This window comes from Carassius carassius, chromosome 43 (genome assembly GCF_963082965.1).
Source record: "Carassius carassius chromosome 43, fCarCar2.1, whole genome shotgun sequence".
NCBI classification, from domain to species: Eukaryota; Metazoa; Chordata; class Actinopteri; order Cypriniformes; family Cyprinidae; genus Carassius; species Carassius carassius.
In genome coordinates, this window is record NC_081797.1 from 5,332,832 (window position 1) to 5,353,770 (window position 20,939).

Consider the following 20,939-nt stretch of genomic DNA (forward strand, 5'->3'; position numbering starts at 1 on the left):
ATGGACTACTTTGTGTGTTATTTTTGCCTTTGGTGTTGAACACAAGAAAAGCATGCAGGTTTACAGTTAATTATGACAAAATTGTCAAATTTTGGGGGGAACTGTCTCTTTTAAGTAAGTGTACAGTACGTTGAATATAAAATCCAAATGTGTTTTTCCACAACTTTTCAGTACGGAAATTATGCTAAAGCTTTCCAAACATCAGGGATCTGTGATCTGTAGGTGGATCCACTGGCTTGTTGTGTAGCAACAAATAGCAGTATAATGGTCTGTGGTTATGCAGATGAGAGGGAGGGGCCTGTGAAGGGGAGGAGTTTGTCCAAGTGTGTCTTATTGATAATGACTTCCTGTGGCACACACATGCTCACTTACCCCTAGCTCTTTAAAGTCAAATCACTTACAGTCTCATTGTCAGAGCGAGAGAGAGAAATAGAGCAGCTTACCGCTAATCTTTTTGCCCAGGAGAAAAGCCCTACTGAATAACTATTATTTTATCCATTAGTTTTGCAATAGTTTCCTGAAATTTAAATCGCTGTCTGTTTAGCGAATAGTCAGACACGGTGCATCCAAATTAAATTATTTCCAAAATCAGGATTTTTGCCTCTGCGTTTGTCAAAGGAATACTCTCTTAGTCAGAGGTGGAAAGAGTACAAAAATATTCTACTCAAGTAAAAGTACCATTACATTAATGAAATTTTACTTAAGTACAAGTAAAAGTACCAGTCTAAAAATCAACTCAAGTAAAAGTAAAAAGTAGCTCATTTAAAATTTACTCAGAGTAAAAATTACTTAGTTACATTTTAACAGTGGGAGGGAGTCAAAAATGGGACAGGCCAAGAGTGTCAAACTCAGTTCCTGGAGGGCCACAGTCCTGCACAGTTTAGATATAACCCCAATTAAACACACCTGATTCAGCTAATCTAATCATTTAGGTTTATTTGAAAACTACATGATATGTGTGCTGGAGCAGGGTTAGAACTAAACTCTGCAGGGCTACGGCCCTCCAGGAACTGAGTTTGACACCCCTGGGATAGGTCTATTAATCTCAAACTAGTTGTTTTTAATTAAAGGAATCAGTTATTTAGAATAATAAAACATTTGGGCTGTTACCAGGCAAATCAGTATCAACAAACTCATCTTTTAATGCAGAAGATTCATTGGAAGTGGCATTTAGATGTATTACACTGTTTAGTGCAGGACAAGAATGCATTTAACCTGCAGTTACAAATGCATAAATAATGTTTTGATATACAAGACATAAAATGTTGAATACTCATTTGTAATGATAAGAAATTAATTATAAAAAAAAAATCAAAAGATACTTTAAATGTGAAATTAAAATGGCCAGTATGTGTCAGCAAGTCACTGTTAATAAGTGAGTCATTGCGATTGAACCGAATAATTTAAACGGTTGATTCATTCAGGAACTAAACACTGTCACGTTGCTCAGAGACGCAAAACTGTGCTTTGGTGGCTGTGTTTGGAATTATTTTCTGTTGTAGAAATAGAGCTAAAAAAGGCAATATGGTGTCTAAAACGCAAGTCTCTTAATTAACTTGTTTATTGAACTGTTATATATATATGTATGTATGTATATATTCATGATGATTTTTGGAGGAAAAGACGGCATTCTTTGTGTGATTTTGATTTAATGTATGAAATTATATAAATATGTGAATTTTCTGCCCCTATATCTTCAATTTTGTGATCATTCTAAATGCATTTTAGGAGACTGAATCACACAGTGAAAGAACGCACTATAAGCGCGCACATCATTAAAACAAAAAAAATGATATTATCGCAGACGATATATATATAGCACACTCCTCACTACTGTCTTTTTGGCTAATTTGTGCAAAACCTCTTGCTAAAATGTCAAAGCTTCATTTTAACCACCAATGCAACGATGCAATTATTTAGCTTACCTCTACATTCTTGCAAAGGGTTGATGTCTTGTCGAGATTTTATAAGCTGCTAGTTTGGTCTTCCTAGGCAAGTACAGCTTACACTGCATAATAGAGCATACATATGGCCAGGGGTTCACTTCATTTCCATCGAGTTCAACTTCAGAATATGACGGGGTTTCGTTTTCTGCGGTGTGTGCACCACTAACGCCTGTTTTGACCGTCTGCATCTTTCTTGTGATTTTAGCGCCAGTTTGCCCTCCTGCCCATTATTTACTGACGTAGTTTCCAGGGAGCGATTTTTTTTTTTCTTTTTTTTTTTACTCAGTAATTAATGTGTTTTAAAATGTAGCGAAGTACAATACTTTAAACAAAATATACTTAAGTAAAAGTAAAATTACAGATTTAAAAAATTACTTTAAAAAGTATTAGTACACAAAAAAGCTACTCAATTACAGTAACGCGAGTAAATGTAATTCGTTACTTTCCACCTCTGCTCTTAGTTGTTATATTAGTGATATTCTCCAGCAGATGTTTAATGCCGCAGCATCATATTACGCTTTAAAAAGACATTACGTGCAGTTCAAGACGTTAACATAAAGCGACATGAAACTGCATTTATGTATGATACATGAACACTGGATTCATGTTTTTATGATGACTCGGAGGATGTTCTGGAAATGAATTGGCAGTAACGAGCCAGCAGAGCACATTAGTCTTGCAGGGAGAAGATGCTCTATGCGCCTGCTGAGTAAATGTTAATCACAATGGAAGACTCTATGGGAAAAAGTTGGAAATGTCAGGAAGTCGTGTGGTGGGGCCTGGGTTGTGGGTGGCGCTCGTGTTTGGTTTTGTGTTTTTGTGTCTGTCTGTGGGCGGCGCCTGTATTGTCACTCGACAATTGAGTCAATACCAGAATTTTAGCTTTAGATACCATAGGCTATAAAAAACCTGCCTCAGACGACATGATGAAAGTGAAAATTATTTTGTTAACAGCACTTCGTCAAAACTTACAAATTACATTGTAACTCTGATTTCAAATTTTTTATAAAAATATATATATTACAATTTATTTTAATAAATATATAATCCAAAGAGTAATCGAAAATAAAAGTATTATTATTATTATTATTTAAATAGCTGGTTATATATATATAGCTCGAAACCAAAAATAATTTTGATTATTAAAGATATACATTTATTAAAAATGTAAATGTATTTTAATAAATAAATTGTCAAAATAATAATAAAAAAAAATAGTCTTTGGTTCTTTTAATTGTGATGATTTTGGCTCACATTTAACAAAAACCCACCAATTTACTATCGCAACAAATTAGAATATTGTGACATGCCAATAACCTAATTAACTCAAAACACCTGCAAATGTTTGCAAATGAGCTTTCAAAATGGTCTCTCAGCTTGGTTCACTTGGTTACACAAACAGAATCATGGAAAAGACTGCTGATCTGACAGTTGTCCAGAAGACAATCATTGATACCCTTCACAAGGAGCCACAAACATTCATTGCCAAAAAAGCTGTCTGTTCACAGAGTGCTGTATCCAAGCATGTTAACAGAAAGTTGAGTGGAAGAACAAGATGCAAAACCAACCGAGAGAACCGCAGTATTATGAGGATTGTCAAGCAAGATCGATTCAAGAATTTGAGTGAACTTCACAAGGAATGGACTGAAGCTGGGGTCAAGGCATACAGACGTGTCAAGGAAGTTGGCTACAGTTGTCATATTCCTCTTGTTAAGCCACTTCTGAACCACAGACAACGTCAGAGGCGTCTTACTTGGGCTAAGGAGAAGAAGAAGTCCAAAGTCCTCTTTTCAGATGAGAGCAAGTTTTGTATTTAATTTGGAAACCAAGGTCCTAGAGTCTGGAGGAAGGGTGTAGAAGCTCATAGCCCAAGTTGCTTAAGTTTCCACAGTCTGTGATGATTTGGGGTGCAATGTCATCTGCTGGTGTTGGTCCTTTGTGTTTTTTTTAAACCAAAGTTACTGCACCCGTTTACCAATAAATTTTGGATCACTTCTTGCTTCCTTCTGCTGACCAGCATTTTGAAGATGCTGATTTGCTGACCTGCCCACACTGCCAAAAGCACCAAAAGTTGGTTAAGTGACCATGGTGTTGGTGTGCTTGACTGGCCAGCAAACTCACCAGACCTGACAAGAGATTTGATAGATAGAAGATATTGTCAAGAGAAAAATTTGAAACAAGAGACCAAAAAATGCAGATGTGCTGAAGGCCACTGTCAAAGAAACCTGGGCTTTCATACCACCTCAGCAGTGCCACAAACTGATCACCTCCATGCCACGCTGAATTGAGGCAGTAATTAAAGCAAAAGGAGCCTCTACCAAGTATTGAGTACATGTACAGTAAATGAACATACTTTCCAGAAGGCCAACAATTCACTAAAAATGTTTTATTTTATTTTTTTAGCTTTTTTATTGGTCTTATTAAGTATTCTAATTTGTTGAGATAGTGAATTGGTGGATTTTTGTTAAATGAGAGCCAAAATCATCACAATTAAAAGAACCAAAGACTTAAACTACTTAAGTCCGTGTGCATTGAATTAACTTAATACACAAGTTTCACAATTTTAATTGAATTACTGAAATAAATGAAATTTTTCACGACATTCTGTTGAGATGCACCTGTATAACATATCAGAATACTAAAATCAAAATTAGTGACCTGTTTTGAGCCTTTATTGATATTTTTCATGGGAGGAAAAATCGTATTATAAATTTCATTGCTAAATACAGACTTTTAATTTCCAGATGTACATGTAGCCTAATGCAGTTTGACTAAAATGTTTTCCCAAAATTGTTATAGAATGTTTGGATGTGCCATTGGTTCTGCGTATTCATGGTTATCATTTTGTCTGTTTATACGATATATTTTGCATGAACTGCCAGCGTTGTCACATTCGAAATTGAGCGAATGAAGTTTTAATGTTGGCAGAGCTTGTATTGTAATATGCGTATTTTCTCACTGCAGGAAGTTTTGAATTGTAAAGGTGGGCGGTGCTTGTATTATGGCTGTGGGCGGGGCTTCAGTTAACATGCAGATCGAGGCAGAGAGTGTGAGTACTTCTCATACAGCCATAGCCTGTTAATGTATTTTCAAGTGTGTGTGTGTGTGTGCGTGTGTCCTTGTGTTGGAAACCAGATTGCAGTGTGTGTAATCAGTATTCTTCACAGGCCAGTAGATCGATGGAAGCTCAGCAGCTGGTTTTGCTTCCTGAATGAGATGGCAACACCCATCAGGTTTGTGTGTGTACAGGTACGTGTTTGAGTGTACAGTGTAATGGGTAAGTCTATGTGTGTTTGTGTGTGTATTTTCGAGGTGATTGGCCACAGTGATCTGAGTTCAGAGTGGTTATAAATTCTTCAGGACAGTGAAGTCGTGCAGTGATGCTCAATGGTGATGCTGCTTAAAGCACAGATTAATAAGGTGTGTGAGTGTGTGTGTTAAAGAGGCTGAGGTAAGCATTCCCAGGCTAACGCTTTCTTTAATTGGATTTGTTTATTCATCAGCAGTCCTTCTGGATTTACTGCTTGAGGTAAATATGCCGATAGCACCAGCAGTTAGCCTAGATCCGCACAAGATCATCAGTTCAGATAATTCATGTTTCCAAGAGAACATCAGATGAGGAGTTGTGTCAGAGCTGTCTTAAAGGGGCCATATTCTATTTTTTTTGTAGTCACTTTCACTAAGCCCTAACTTAAAAATGTTGTTGACACATTCTAGCATACTGTTCAAAAGTTTGGGGTCACTGAGACTTATTTCATATTTTTGAAAGAAGTCTTTTATGCTCACCAAAGCTGCATTTATTTCATAAATGTTTTCTATTTAAATATATTTTCAAATGCAATTTATTCCTGTGATGCAAAGCTCAATTTTCAGCATCATTACTCCAGTCTTCAGTGTTAAATGATCCTTAAGAAATTATTCTAATAAGTTGATTTGCTGCTCAAGATTTTTTTTTTATTATGAATGTTTCCTCATTATTAAATTTTTGAGGATCCTTTTATGAATAAAAAGTTCAAATAAGTTTTAGTTTTAGTCATTGTTTTTGCCTTTTAATAAATTTGTTGAATCAAATGTAGTCAATAGTCAAAATGTCATCATATTTGTCATTTTTGTCATTGAGAAAATTAAACCAAAATATTCAGACAACAATTGTTAGTGCTCCATAATGTTTCAATTAAAATCATTCAATTTGCAATTTTCGCCTCAACTTGATCGACAAAAATTAAATACAAATATATATTTTTGTCAGTAAAATAGGAATGTGGTCTACATAGTGAATACCATATATTATAATGGTAAAACAGGCCCATTGCACCGTGGGATGGTGAAATGTTAACCAATGCAGAAGCCTATGAAGTGTGTGAGTGTGTGTTTCGTGGTTCTGTAGGATTGATTTACGTCGTTGAATCTCCTCTCTGAATCATTCAGATCAATCGGCAGCGACTAAAATAGAAAGCGAGCTGAGGTTTGTGTTCTGAAGAGAGGTAAAGAGCGTTGTAGAGGCGGTGGAGTTACAGAGGTCATGTGATCTCAGCCAAGGGGTTTGTATTTCAGGAGACGATGAGTGTGCGGCGTTCAGCAGATGCTTGGAGACAGAACGCGATTTATGAGCCTGAGCGAGAGAGACAGAAAACTGTTGGTGAAAACTGAGCTAAATGTGTGTGTGTGTGTGTGTGTGTGTGAACCCTGGAAGCCAGTGTAAAAGAGGAAAGAGTAAGGGGGGGGGGGGGTTGTGCTCCATTTCCAGAAAGATAGAGAGAGGATGACACAGCTAACAGCACAGACAGGAAGCTTGTTGATGGATGATGGACTGATATCAAGAGTTTTTCCATATTATAGATGAATGCATAGTTCAATTTCCACTACACAAACTCCCTGATGGATTTGCAGGAAGACGATTGGCTCTATGAATCGCATCCCTGCTGGAACGAACCCGGGTCACACCAGAAAAAGGAATGTTCTTGGTTCAAGCTGTAGCGATTCAGAAAGCACTGACTTCAAAAAGAAAAATATCGACAGGTTTTACTGTCAGATTAAAGCTGTATATCCATGTATGCTACAGTACAAACGTTATGTCTCCATTTAGTCAATGTACTCACAAAGACCTTTCATTACATTTTTATGTATTACTATGAAACTGCTGTTGTAGAACTGCTTATATAATGTTATATCCAATATTTAAACTTAAAAGAATTCCAAAGAAAGGCGTGTTCAGTTGGCTCAAACTCATAAAAAATGAAGGCAGAAGTACATCCATCTAGAAAGTAGTCCTCCACCTCCAAGACGATTTAGTGAACTTCACAGATCAAATAATAACTGGTTCTTACTGAATAATTCATGGAAGCGCTTTAACAAAAATTCAAACTTCACATTTATGCAAAGCATTTGCTCTGTTTACTTCCATTTTAAGTGTGTCACTGCCTATTTTGCTGAGAGAAAATATTTTTTTAGTCCATAAGATGTCATTTGAGCTTGTATTTGAACCATGGATATTCCTTTAAAGGAATATTCTGGGTTCAGTACGAGTAAAGTTCATTCCACAGCATTTGGTATAGTATTCCATAAAAGGCCATAAAAGATGAGTTTGTTTCTTCATCAGAACAGATTTGGAGAAATGTTACTTTACGTCACATGCTCACCAATGGATCAACTAGTTTACATCTTGCAATTTTTACTTTTTTCTTGGAATTGGGAGATAACATCTTGCGATTACCTTTTTTTATCATTTTCTCCCAGGCAGAAATAAGATTCTGAATTTAGCTTAACTAAGTCTACCAGCACTCTTAAAAATAAAGGTTCCAAAAGGGGTTTTTGCAGTGATGCCATAGAATAAACTTTTTTTTTTCAGTGAACAGTTCCTAAAAGAACCATTTTGAAGAACATTTTGAAAATCTAAAGAACCTTTTTGACTGTAAAGACTTTTCTGCATTTGAAAGGTTCCATAGATGTTCAAGGTTCTTCATAGAATCATTGATGCCAATGAAGAACCTTTATTTTTAAGAGTGAGGGCGAACCACTGGCTCGTATTCCAGATATATACCATAAATGACCAACTGGAAACCATGTAAAACCAGCAGCCACTTCAGGCTGGTTTCAGCTGTGTTTCAGGGAATGTCGGTCGATGCCGGTCAATACTGTTGATGGGCATCAAGGCATTAACATGTTCTGACTAAAACGCTTGAACCGGTGGTGAAAAAGAGGAGCTTTTCCAGAGGTGTTGAAAGAGTGTCAAATCTAAACGCCTCGCACCGAATGTGTCATTTCGCACATTTGTGTTGGTGTTTCGGACGTGCCTGAGTCCGTCCCTGTCATTGATGCAGGTCTGACTGTATTTCATCTAAATCAGAGCTAAGAGTGAAACAGGCAGTTCGGCAGTTAACTCTTTAAAATGACACTCTGTAATGAGTCGCTCTGACAAGAAACACACTGTTATTAAAGAAAATTGCATGTGGGTGTGGATTGAAGAGCCTTGCACAAACTAAATCAATATCTGTATCTATATTTTATATGGACCCTGTCAGGGTTTATCTTCAGCCATCATTAGAACAGAATACAATATAATAGAATAGATCTTTAAAGCTAAATACCTTTAGGATACAGCTGTGCACTGTGTAAATGTACTACATTAAATAACAGACAATGTACAAGATACAAAACCATATTCATGAGCAAATTGGTGTGCATTTTAACTGCCGAGTTACTTTATAATGCCTTATCCTGGGTGAACGTGTTCAGTGTGTTCACATCCAGCTAATTCTGACAACTTAACATGCTAGCATTGTTTTGAAACACGGTAGGTAGCTGGTTTCTATTCAAACATTAGCCACTGTGTTAAAAACAGCATGAACTGGTAGCTGGACAAACTAATTACCAGCTAGCATGTTCCAGAACATCTACCTGGATTTTCCAGCAGGGAATAAACTGACAGCAGGGACTGAAAATGACTCAGTCAACTTTTATAGGTTATGTACTGACGTTACATAACACGCACATACAGAAAGAATGACGTCTGTTGAAGCATATTCTGAAAAACAGCAGCAGTGTAAAAGGACACAAGTGATCACCTACTTTTAGGTTCTGCATTAAAGAAACACCTGTCTGTGGAAACATATGCGCTCCTTCCTTTTTAGCTAAATAAATTTCTCTCACACTCCTAATAAATGAAAAGGGAGACGCTTTGGGGAACAGCGAATGAGTCATGAGATAGACCGAACCGAGAAACCCTCACACTCAGAAAGACACACACACACACAGATGCTATAGGACGGTTTCCTAGAGCGTATTATGTATTATACAACATTATTCATCATTTTGTGTCTTTTGGGGTCATACCAGATGAGTTTGTGTGTAACGATGTAGAATAAAAAAACATCTGATCATTACAATCAGAATGATTTCTGAAGGATCATGTGACACTGAAGACTGGAGTAATAATGCTCAGAATTCAGCGTTGCATCACAGAAATAAATTAGATTTTAAAATATATCCAAACAGACCATTTTAAATGGTTGTATGTCACAATTTTACTGTATTTATTGTTGATCATAGTTAAACCCCCTAGGCTTTCCTTTCTTCACGTTAAACAAATTGGCAAAAAAAAAATTTGTCATGAAAACTGACTACTGATCGAGGGGTCTGAAGAGGTCAAGTGGAGTCAGTCGGGTGGTCTCTGTACGCTCCAGTTAAAGAGGGAAACCTGCTGGTCATGTGCATGTGAATTTGCCCATGATGCATCAGACTGACAACACTTATCTCTAAATGATTCTGTTCGGCAGATGCAATGCAAACAATCAATTTCCCAGCGTGCATTTCTGCATCACATCTCCAGGCCTCCTCCTCCTGCATGCAGAGCGTGATTACCGGTTCAAAATGCAATTTTATCCCTGTATAGACTTGATCAGTTGTAATTTGAGGTTTCCGTAGCTATTGGCTCTCTCTCTATGAATCTAAAAGATATTTTCTCCAACAAATTGAAACAATTTCACAAAGGTTTAAGAATAAAATCATAGCTAAGACAAGGTATGTCTAAGACAATGTAAAAGGCACAGTTCAACAATAAATTAAAAATGCTGTAATCAAATTATAAGTGAAAAGTGTGCTATTTCATTTTTTTATGACTTTTAAAATAAAATAAAATTGTTTGTGTATCAGAGTTTCAAGTCATTAGCTTGGCGATATATTAACGTCAAACTCTAGTGGAATCAGCTATGAGTGTCCCTTTAAGGCAAGTCAGTTAATGGCCAGAAAGGGATCGTTAATGGAGTTTCTGCCCATTAAGAGCGTATCAGATCAATTACTCACGAGCCTCCATTTCTGTTAGGTTGCTGCCCCAGAAGCTAGCTTGCTTCGTATACGATAGACAGTGAGGCTAGCGTTTGCAGTCTAGTCTATGCTTGTGTGTACATCCTGCTTTTAAAACCCTCATCTCACACTCAGCCAGAAAACGTGCCCTGTGTGATTGATTCCTCAGTGCTCAGACGTCTTGTGTGTTGGACCTCGTTATTCCAGATTCCAGCTGCCATTGTGGACTCATGTTGATGCTTCTTTTCCTGCAGCTTCAGGGTCAATGTGTCTCCCTCCCCTCAGAGAGAGAAAAACAGAGAGTGACAGATCGGAGAGAGTGGAAATCTGAGACGTTTGAGCTCTGAGGAGCTGTTAGGGCTCTAGAATGGAGCTAGTTTTTCTGGGTGGAGGTGTTTTAGAAGGTCAGTGGCAGATATGAAGCTCTGAATAGAAAGCTAGTATACTGTTTGCACTCCCTGAGCCAGTTACTTTACAGATGCAATAATAGCGGAGAGGCAAGTAGAGGGTCTCTAATGAGGGAATACTCAGTCACACTCTGCTGATTCTGCAGCAAGTTCAACAAATAAATGAGCGGATTCAGCCATGGACCATGAGAAATGGAGTGCGTTTGCGATCTTGAACACTGCGTCCTGTGCACAAAAGTTTTAAATGAATGATACAATCTCATTCCTGACACTTGTTTTGCATTGAGATGAAGGCGCTCTGTTGCAGTGTTGTGACTGGTTTGTTAGTTGTTTTTACCTTCAAAGGCTGACTTTATAGAGGAATCTAGAGGAACATTTTGTTGCACAGATGTTGTTCTTTTACACCTCAGGAGACTTAAGCCCCATTCACACCAAGAACGATAACTATAAAGATACCTATAAAGATAACTATATTAGCGTCCACACCAGCGAACGATATCGTCTGTTTATTCTGAGCGCACGTGTGTCTGTTGCTTTAAATCCTCGAGCTCGTTATAGCAGGGTGGATTCTGATTGGATGTCAATGTTTGTATCGTTCATCAGCTGGAAAAAAATCGTTCTGAAAATGATTCCAACGATACCGTTTCTCTATGCCTTTATCGTTATAGTTGTAGTGTGGACTCTGCTATTCTTTAATATTGAGAATGATTTTTAGAACTATATCTTTATCGTTATCTTTATAGTTATCGTGCTTGGTGTGAACGGGCCTTAAAAGGAATACTCCACTATTTTTGAAAATAGGCTCATTTTCCAATTCCCCTAGAGTTAAAGAGGTCATATGATTAAAAATTTTCCTTTATCTTTGGAGTGTTTCAAGCTCTTGGTGCATGAAGAAAATCTATAAAGTTGCAAAGACTAAAGTCTCAAATCAAAAGAGATATTCTCTATAAAAGTTAACAGTCAACCACACGCCCCCACATGTCTACATCACGATGTGGGAAGATTTGCATAACCCCGCTAAATGTTAACGCAAAGAAAGAAGGCGTAACTTATTCTCTCTGTTGCCATTGCTGCCATGTCGTGGAGTCTAGGGGAGTTTCATTGTGAAAGCGAAACTACTTGATTATTACGTTGCAATGAGAGTATTGTTCCTAGCCTTATCAGCCTAGAAAATGGCAACTTTTCATTTTCCATCGGTCTTAGTACATGATTGAACTATAGAAGAGTCGAGTTTTAAAAAGGAAAAATATTGAATCTCTTTGGTCATTTTTGAGTGAGATGCTAAAGGTCTAATCAGATTTAATGATCTATGCTAAGCTACAGCTAAAGTGCTGCCGCCAGACCCAGAGATCGGCTGAATGGATTTGAAATGTATCAATGTATGTATTTGCATACCTCTGTGCACAATGTTCACACAGACACACAGAGTAATCAGCGTGTTCCATTACACTTGAATAAAAGGCACTATTTGTATAATATTTAGCGTTTTTTTGCTGTAATATTTTCTCAATGGTGAATGAGACATGAGATAATCTGACGGCATTTCATTCATTCATTCATTTCGGACGAGGCAGTGGCAGCTTTGGAGAGTGATTTGGAGGGAGAGTGGGATCTTATGCTTTGATAGTCCTCTGAAATCGTCTATTGCACCTCTAAAAATCATAAAGAGAAATGAAAATCCACTCTAATGAGATAATTATTCATATACATTAGAAGTGCAGTGCCTTAAAATGAATGGATGGCGATTCATTTCTTGAATCTGGACATTTTTGAGAAACATTTAATGAGAGTTAATTCTCATATCTCAGATTTTTAAATGCAGGCTTGGTATCTCGGTATCAAATCTGAGCACATTTTGAGACATTATTGATCTTTTCTGAATTTCTTGAGGAGAAATGTGTGATATTACTTAGCAGTTTGTTTCTCCATTTATTTATACTTTCAATTGGGATATTAATGAGCTCTTATCTAATTTTGTTCCTTGAGGGATAATTTTTTTACTCATTAAAAAATGTAGAAATACTATTTAATGCATAATTGTAAGCAATTTTCATTTAATTAATTGGCAAACAATCTGTACTTGATGTTTTGGTGAACGGATTCAGGAGATTTAAGTCACTTGGAAGACTCAAAGTCTTCTAAATAGTGGCAGCAGAGCTTCGTTAATTCAATTAATCAGATTGATTTACGGATGAGCCGGAGTGAGTTGTGTTATTCTTGTCCAAGTGTGTGTTTAACTCTGTTCTGTGAGGTGTCTGTGTGCTGAAATGACCTACATTAAGCGGAGGTAAAATAAGTCCGCCTGTCGGTGTGTTAGTGCGCCTTGCGCGCGTGTGTGTGTGTCTATACAGGATTAGCGAACAGGCTGATTCTGAACTAGATTAGACTCTTAGCGTGCTGTTCCTTTAGCAGTGACAGATGTGAGGAGGATTCTGCTGCTCAGGTATTTAGCTGCTGTCTTTTAGTGGGATTGTTGCTGCTGGGAAACTACGTCCTGCTCCAGACTGCATTAGTCTTACTGTGATAGATTCAGATGTATAAATATATAATAGTAAATGACGCAACAGATGGAAATATGATCAAGTCAGAATAGACAGGATGCAACTTTGTCATGTTCATTAGGAACTCTCTCACCGCATTGCTTTACAAATCACCTTCCAGCATTACGTCACATACTAACTTACCATGTTACTTCCATGCTACCTAACTGCATTACTTGATACACTACCATATTGCAGTACTTAAAATTCTTTGCCATCACATTACTTTACCCTCTGGTGTTCTGCATTATAAGTTATTACACTCTAACTTCCTGCATTATCTTGTGTGCTACATACAACTTGTGTACAAACAACTTTGTTGTTACTTTACACACTAATGCAGCAAATTATATATGTTACCAAACTGCATTATTTCAATTCACAGTATTTGTTACCTGTTACTTTAAGTGTGTTACTTTTCACAGTCTCAAACAAACTACCCTATTGCATTACTTTGTGCACTTACGTCATTATTTTACATGCTACCTTCATTTTATTTTACAGGGGATAAAAGGTCACAGACTCCAACAATGGGATTTTCAGTAGGAGGGCTTCGCAATCAGGCATTTCTTTTCAGTTTTTCACTGTGAGATAATACATAATGCTATTTGATAAGATTTCCAGAGACAGATCATTAGCTGAATAATGTTTCAGCTTGTTGCTAGCCTGATGACCAGACAGCGGTGATAGTTCTTTCATGTCAGATTCGTATGAAGAACATTTACATATGTTCTCAGGTTTTGGCAGCACACACTGTAGGCTGCTTAATTTGCTTTGAACAGAACCCAGCCTCCCCTCAACAGCACTAACGGTTTAACACAGGGCCTCTGGGCCACATGCTGAATGCTTCCAGCCAAACTCAACCCTTCAGTGGCTTCATTATTGATCCTGATGAACAACTGGGCCTCAGTTAGATCACTGCAGTTTATTCATTACAAATCAACAAATTACAAACAAAAATCCAAATTGGCCTCTCCTGAAATGTTTGTGAATCACTTCTTTTACATATTCCTTTAGAACTGGAAATAGTCTTGTTGACTACCTGAATGTATGCAGAGGAAATTTACAAAATATCTTCATGGAACATGATCTTTACTTAATATCCTAATGATTTTTGGCATAAAAGAAAAATCAATAATTTTGGCCCGTTCAATGTTTTTTGGCTATTGCTAAAAATATACCCCAGTGACTTAAGGTTTTGTGGTCCAGGGTCACATTTATGTATTTTGTGTTTGTGTGGGTGGGTCAAGTTCTCCTGCACACTAATGACTCTGTTTAATGGTCATTGTGTTTCAAGATTTGTGATTCCCTAAAGAACCATTAAAGCTTTACAAGTTCTTCGAACTGAAAAGTCCTTTGCTTGTGGGGGGTTTCTGATATAAGTATCACAATGCATAATATTTACCAGTCTTTCAGGGCAGAAGCAATCATCACTGACGTCAGGCTTCCTAATGCAAGTTGTACATCTTTTTTTTTAAGATCATTTGACAGCGATGTTGTGTTACAAGAACAGGAAATGAACACTCTCAATAGAACTATTCCAGTGCTGTGTAGGTGGTTATGAAACCATAATCAGAGACACGACAGGTCGGCAGAGAATAGTGTGACAGCAAATCAAAAAAACAGGAAAAGAAAAAGTAATACCTGAGATATGCAAGCTCTGTTCTCTGTGAGCTGCCTACTTAGACAGCATTTTAAGGCAATTTCTATGTGCTATATATGCAAACATTTTTATGAATTATTAAAAATCTTTCTTAGATGCTTTTTTAGTTATATTATATACGTTTCATCGACAGATAGGGAAATCACAGAATGCACTGAGAGAAACTAAAAAAAAAACTAGATAGAAGAGATACCAAAGAAATAGCTAAAATGTACTGTTTTACACTAGTTTTGTGTGTTCTGTATTTGTTATTCACCTTATGTTTCCCATAAGAGCAGGCACGGCCATTTTGTAATTTTGATGGGACTGGTTTCTGGTGTCATCCTCATCAGTTTTACCGTTTACTGAACATTGTTATTCTTCTCGTTATTTCCATAAAGCAGCTATTGAACCAAAAGTATCGCCCATAGGCTTACTTCTGCATTGAGGAATAAGGTGGATAGTATGGCATCATTAGCTTAGCAGCATGCGAACAGCAGGGCTTAGTAACATGCTAACATTTGAAGCTGCTGCGTGTGTAGCATTCAAAATAAGACCCTTATGAGGTTCTAATTGGATGATGTCTATGTAGGCAAGGTGGCTAACTGGGTTTTGGAATAGTTTCCACTTAAAGATGAATTTCCGAAGATTGTCTAACAAGTCTGTTATTTTGAAGACTTTTATCATGGTCTAAGTGCATGGAAGACCAAACCAAAACTAAGGAGCTAAACAATGGCAGTTATGCATAAATAGTGTTTTTTTTTTTTTTTTTTTTTGCTGATTCAGGAAGCATTAGAATCTCTGTGTACAGATTTCAATGGTCAGCATGTCTTTTAGTAATTCATCAGAGAGCGAGAGTGTTTCAGATCGTTCTTAAACCAATTCCTCGTCTTCTGGTCTCTCTCACAGATGGTATATGCTAGCTATTTCATGCGTGTACCTGCTGACTTCCTGTGAGGTGGATTTCTACTTGAAAATTGTGGATAAATTCACGCATATGCCTCCATGCCATCGTTTCATATGGATCCCAGACATGGAAGTGTGAACACTTTTAGAGTGTTTTAGAGTTAAAAGGCAGGTTGGGAAACAGAAACAGCCCGCTAACTCACTGCCCAGCTGTGTTAGGTGCACCAGAGGTTTAGAGGATTCATAAATATCTTATGATGGTGATGTAACCTTTGCAATGGATTCCAAGTCAAATCCCTGAGCTCAGTTAGCACAAGTGCTACTGTGTGTTAAAAGCTTTTGAAGTTGAACTAGCTGGGGTCAAAACAAAGGAGATAGAATCAAAAAGTTCCAATTTGCAATTCAAGGCAATTATGCAAGTACACGACATTGGTTCTTCCTTTTCACAGTTCTGAATAAGTTCAGAATAATTTAACAATTCTTAGTTAAGTAGTTTTATGAGCCTATAATGTAATGAAACACAGTTGACACTTTGGAAAATGGAAAATGTTTTCTGCTATATTAGTTAAACTCTTAGTAAAACACTCTTTTACCCTCTCCGCTCTTTCAATGAATAGTATTCAATGAATACACAATTCATTCATGTTTTAGAGCCATATCATGCCCACCAAAGAAAATAACCCAACAGAAGTTCAGTCAATACTGTGTGGTATAATTGTTTATTGATTTGGATGCCTTGAATTTCATATTTTATGACTCAGCACTATTTTTCTCTTTTTCTTTCTCTGTGCAGGTAACCGGTAGGATGGTAGCAGGGGAAGTGAGTGGGCACAGCTTCCTTGTGGCATGCTGGCAGCCCATTCTAATCTTAATGCTGGGCACAGTGCTGTCTGGCTCTGCCACGGGCTGCCCATCACGCTGCGAGTGCAATGCTCAGGAGCGTTCTGTCCTATGCCACCGCAAGAAGCTGATGTCTGTTCCAGAGGGAATCCCATCTGAAACACGACACCTGGACCTCAGCAAGAATCGAATCAAAACTATCAACCCAGATGAGTTCTCTGCCTTCCCGCAGCTGGAAGAGCTGGAGCTCAATGAAAACACCATCTCGACCATTGAGCCAGGGGCCTTTAACAACCTCTATGGCCTGCAGACTCTGGGACTGCGCAGCAACAAGCTAAAGCTCATCCAGCTGGGAGTGTTCACGGGCCTCAGTAACCTAACAAAGCTGGACATCAGTGAAAATAAGATCGTAATTCTGCTGGACTACATGTTCCAGGACCTCTACAACTTGCGCTCTCTGGAGGTTGGGGATAATGACCTTGTCTTCATATCCCACAGGGCGTTTCACGGCCTCAGCAGCCTGGAGCAGCTCACGCTTGAAAAGTGCAACCTGACCTCTGTCCCGACAGAGGCCTTCACGCACCTGCACAGCTTGGTCATGCTGCGCTTGCGAAACCTCAACATCAACAGCATCAGAGACTACAGCTTCAAGCGGCTCTACCGTCTCAAAGTGCTGGAGATCGCCAACTGGCCCTACCTGGATACCATGACCACCAACTGCTTGTACGGATTGAATCTTACCTCCCTAACGATCACTAATGCAAACTTGACATCAATTCCGTATTTGGCCTTGCGGCACCTGGTTTATCTACGTTTCCTTAACATGTCCTACAATCCTATTCAGATGATCGAAGGCAACCGGCTCCATGACTTGCTCAGACTGCAAGAGTTCCACCTGGTGGGCGGTCGACTGACGATGATTGAGCCCTATTCCTTCAGAGGACTGAACTACCTGAAAGTCCTAAATGTGTCCAGCAACTCCCTTAGCACCCTGGAGGAGTCTGTGTTCCATTCAGTGGGGAACCTGGAGACCCTCGCGTTGTACGACAACCCGCTGGCTTGTGACTGCCGTCTGCTATGGGTTTTCCGACGCCGCTGGAGGCTCAACTTCAACCGCCAGCAGCCGACTTGCTCCTCACCCGAGTTCGTTCAGGGAAAAGAGTTCAAGGACTTCCCTGACGTGCTGCAACCCAATTACTTCACGTGTCGCAAGTCTAGGATCCGAGACCGGAAACCCCAGCAGAAGTTCGTTGATGAAGGCACCACCATCCACTTTGTCTGCCAAGCGGATGGAGACCCGACACCTGTCATCATGTGGCTTTCCCCACAAAAACAGTTCATCACAACGAAAACGATAGGACGGCTCACTGTTTTCCCGGATGGCACCTTGGAGGTACGCTACGCTCAGATTCAGGACAATGGGACATATGTGTGCATTGCTAGCAATGCCGGTGGAAACGACACTGCTTTGGCCCACCTACACGTCCACAGTTACTCACCAGACTGGCCCAACCAGCCCAACAAAACCTTGGCGTTTATCTCCAACCAACCCAACGACAATGGAGCCAATGGAACAAGAGCAACAGTCCCGTTCCCATTTGATATAAAGACGCTAATCATTGCCACCACCATGGGTTTCATCTCCTTTTTGGGTGTGGTTCTGTTCTGCCTTGTTCTGCTCTTCCTTTGGAGCAGAGGCAAAGGCAACAGCAAACACAACATTGAGATAGAGTACGTCCCACGTAAATCGGACGCTGGGATGAGCAGCAGCGGCGCCGATGCCCCTCGGAAATTTAACATGAAAATGATATAATCCAGCCAGGGAGCTCAAAAGACCCTTTCAAAAAAAAAAAAGACTCATAAAGATAAAAAAAAAAGATTCCCTGCCTGAACAACCTCTGGCTCTGACGAGCTCCCCATAGAGGAGGGGTGTTTTTCCCCCTTTATAAAGATGGATGTGCGGCACAGGGGTCGTGCTTTTGTTCAATATTGAACATGGGAGGGGGAAAATGTCCTCATGCACACTCCTCTGTGATGGCCGCTTAAACTCAGCCTACAGGGACCAATATCTTTGAGAGAGGATTTTGTTTTAAAACACTTCAGTTCCTGTGGATTTTTATGGGCAAAAAAACATGAAAAAAAAGGAAAAACCGAACCTCCAAAATGTTTTCTGTCAACCTCCAGAATGCAAAGGCAGATCATCCTTCTCCCTGCTGTCCTGCTGCCCGCATCCTTTTTGTTTGTTTGTTTATATGTTTAACCCATTTCTTTTCTTGTTTTCTACTTGCATGAATAGTTTTATGACAGAATAACAGTAGATAATCAGGGATGAAAAGCACATTTAACAAACCCAACAGCTGCCCAAATTCATCTAACAACAGAATGTGGAATATAATAGATTGCATTTCTATTCCTGCAATAGAGAAATATGTGTACAGTGCAACTTTCACAGCACATTTCTTTCTTTGTATCTGTAATCTGCTGTTTAGTTCTCATTTTGCTTTCGGACCCGTATTTTAATGCATTTGTTGGATAAGCCGGGGGAATTTTATGACTCAAGCATCTGTATACACAAGTACAGGTCATTTATTGTTGGATTAATGGCTTGGCAAGTGAAAGCAGCGGTAATTATGTGACTTTTGTTGTCTGTTTTGCTTTATGTAAAAATGATCACTGTAGCCTGCAGTGAACATTTCTGTAGTGCCTGGTCAGGTTTACACCCATTTAACGGTACTGCAGCATCACACTTTTATATAACAAACCCATTCCAAGTTTTATTCGCCTGAGAAGCTACACCGACTCTACTGTCTCAGAGTGTGTATGTGCGAAAGCGAGCAGGTTCCTAACAGAATCAATCATTCCATCAAAAGGTGAGAGTGTTAATATGCTCGACAGCACCCAATCACCTTCACCTGCGGCTGCCGTTGGGTCTCACACCTGTCTCATGCTCTCAGATCTGTCTCATGGGTCTCATCACCTGTCTTATGGTCTCGTGCCTGTCTAATGGTCTTAGTCTTAGACCTGTCTTGTGGTCTCAGATCAATTTTTCTTTACATTATATGAAGCGTCGGTGCCCAAAGAAACCATTTTAAATGTTACTCAGCAAATCTAAGGACTCAGACGGTGCTGGTTGTTACGATGATAGATGTCTTCATCCAAGAGGGGAATTCACTAAGAATGAGTGCTCTAGAAGAACGTCAATTCGCTTCTATTTCCACAGGAGTTAATAGCACAGTGTTTGTGAATAAAAAAAAGTAGGCGTAAACTTCAGTAGGAAGTAAACTGAAAGTAGGCGTGTTTTACGCTGAAAAGAATGCACAGTGGCACATTGCTGGAAAGAGACCAGTTAAAATGCACTGGTTAGTGTGTATGAAGGAGGTTTTTGTGCTAAAATGCAACGGTTAAATGAATTCGCTGCACAGTCCAGCTGTGTTTTAAGTATGTGTTCAATCTGGGCCAAGCAGGGCAGGTGATTTCTGTGGAAGAACACTGAGCTGTGTTTATGCACTGGATTTTGCTCAGGTGTAGATGGGTTTCGCCTCGCTAAGTGGTTAGTACTGTTGACTGGGGCTGCAGATGGAGAAGCTGCACAGATGGTTTAACCCTTACTGATCCACTTTAGCGTTAATCTGTCACATGCACACACACACACAACTGAATTGTTCTCTGATCCTCTGCCTCTGTGGTCTACCTGCTCTTTTCATCCTACTACATCAAATAAATCTTTATATGATCTCTGCCCTCTCCAACATTCAGCCCAGGATGATAATGTGCATTAATGTGGTCCATTATATTCTTTTATACTAAAGAAAAAACAGAAACCTAAAAAGGTGAAAAAATCTAGTATGAAAAATGTTTAAATTGTTCTGTGCAATAAAGGTAATATGCATTTTGTTTTCTTTCTTTTTTTAATTAACACAATTTTATTGATGTTGAATTGTTGAAAATATGGTATGTTGTATTAAACAATCTATGGAGATTTTTTTACCAAAAATGTGCATTGTTTATTTTGCTCTGAAGGGAGAACTTTGGCGTTTGCGCAGTTAATGTGAAATAATATTAACCAGCAGCAAGTAAGAAAACTGTCATTTTATCGTAATGGGTTTTCTGTGTCCCTGTCGGAGTCATTATGGTAATACAGGACCTTCTGAAAGTTCTATGTAAGAGCTGAGCAAGAACATTTTTTATTTTCTCTGAATAATATTGTTCACACATACAGTGATTTGCAGCGACAAAATGATTGGAAGCCATTGGGTGCTTCCTTTTAGCAACCGACAGTAAAGAAACCTCATGACCTCCTTGATAAAATCACAGTATGTGTGAAGGGGGGCTTAAGAAAATGACTAAAAATAAGGAG

At 38.7% G+C, this 20,939-nt stretch overlaps 1 protein-coding gene across 2 annotated transcripts in view; it reads left to right on the plus strand.

The window, feature by feature from the left end:
• LOC132125127 (leucine-rich repeat and immunoglobulin-like domain-containing nogo receptor-interacting protein 1) overlaps positions 1–19,752 on the plus strand; it is a 73,094-nt gene extending 53,342 nt beyond the window's left edge. For both annotated transcript variants that reach the window (XM_059536367.1, XM_059536368.1), the window contains one exon: positions 16,536–19,752. In XM_059536367.1, the coding sequence (XP_059392350.1) occupies positions 16,548–18,395 (1,848 nt within the window). In that variant the 5' untranslated portion in view covers positions 16,536–16,547 and the 3' untranslated portion in view covers positions 18,396–19,752. The remainder of the gene's footprint in view (positions 1–16,535) is intronic.
• Positions 19,753–20,939: the final 1,187 nt, after the last annotated feature.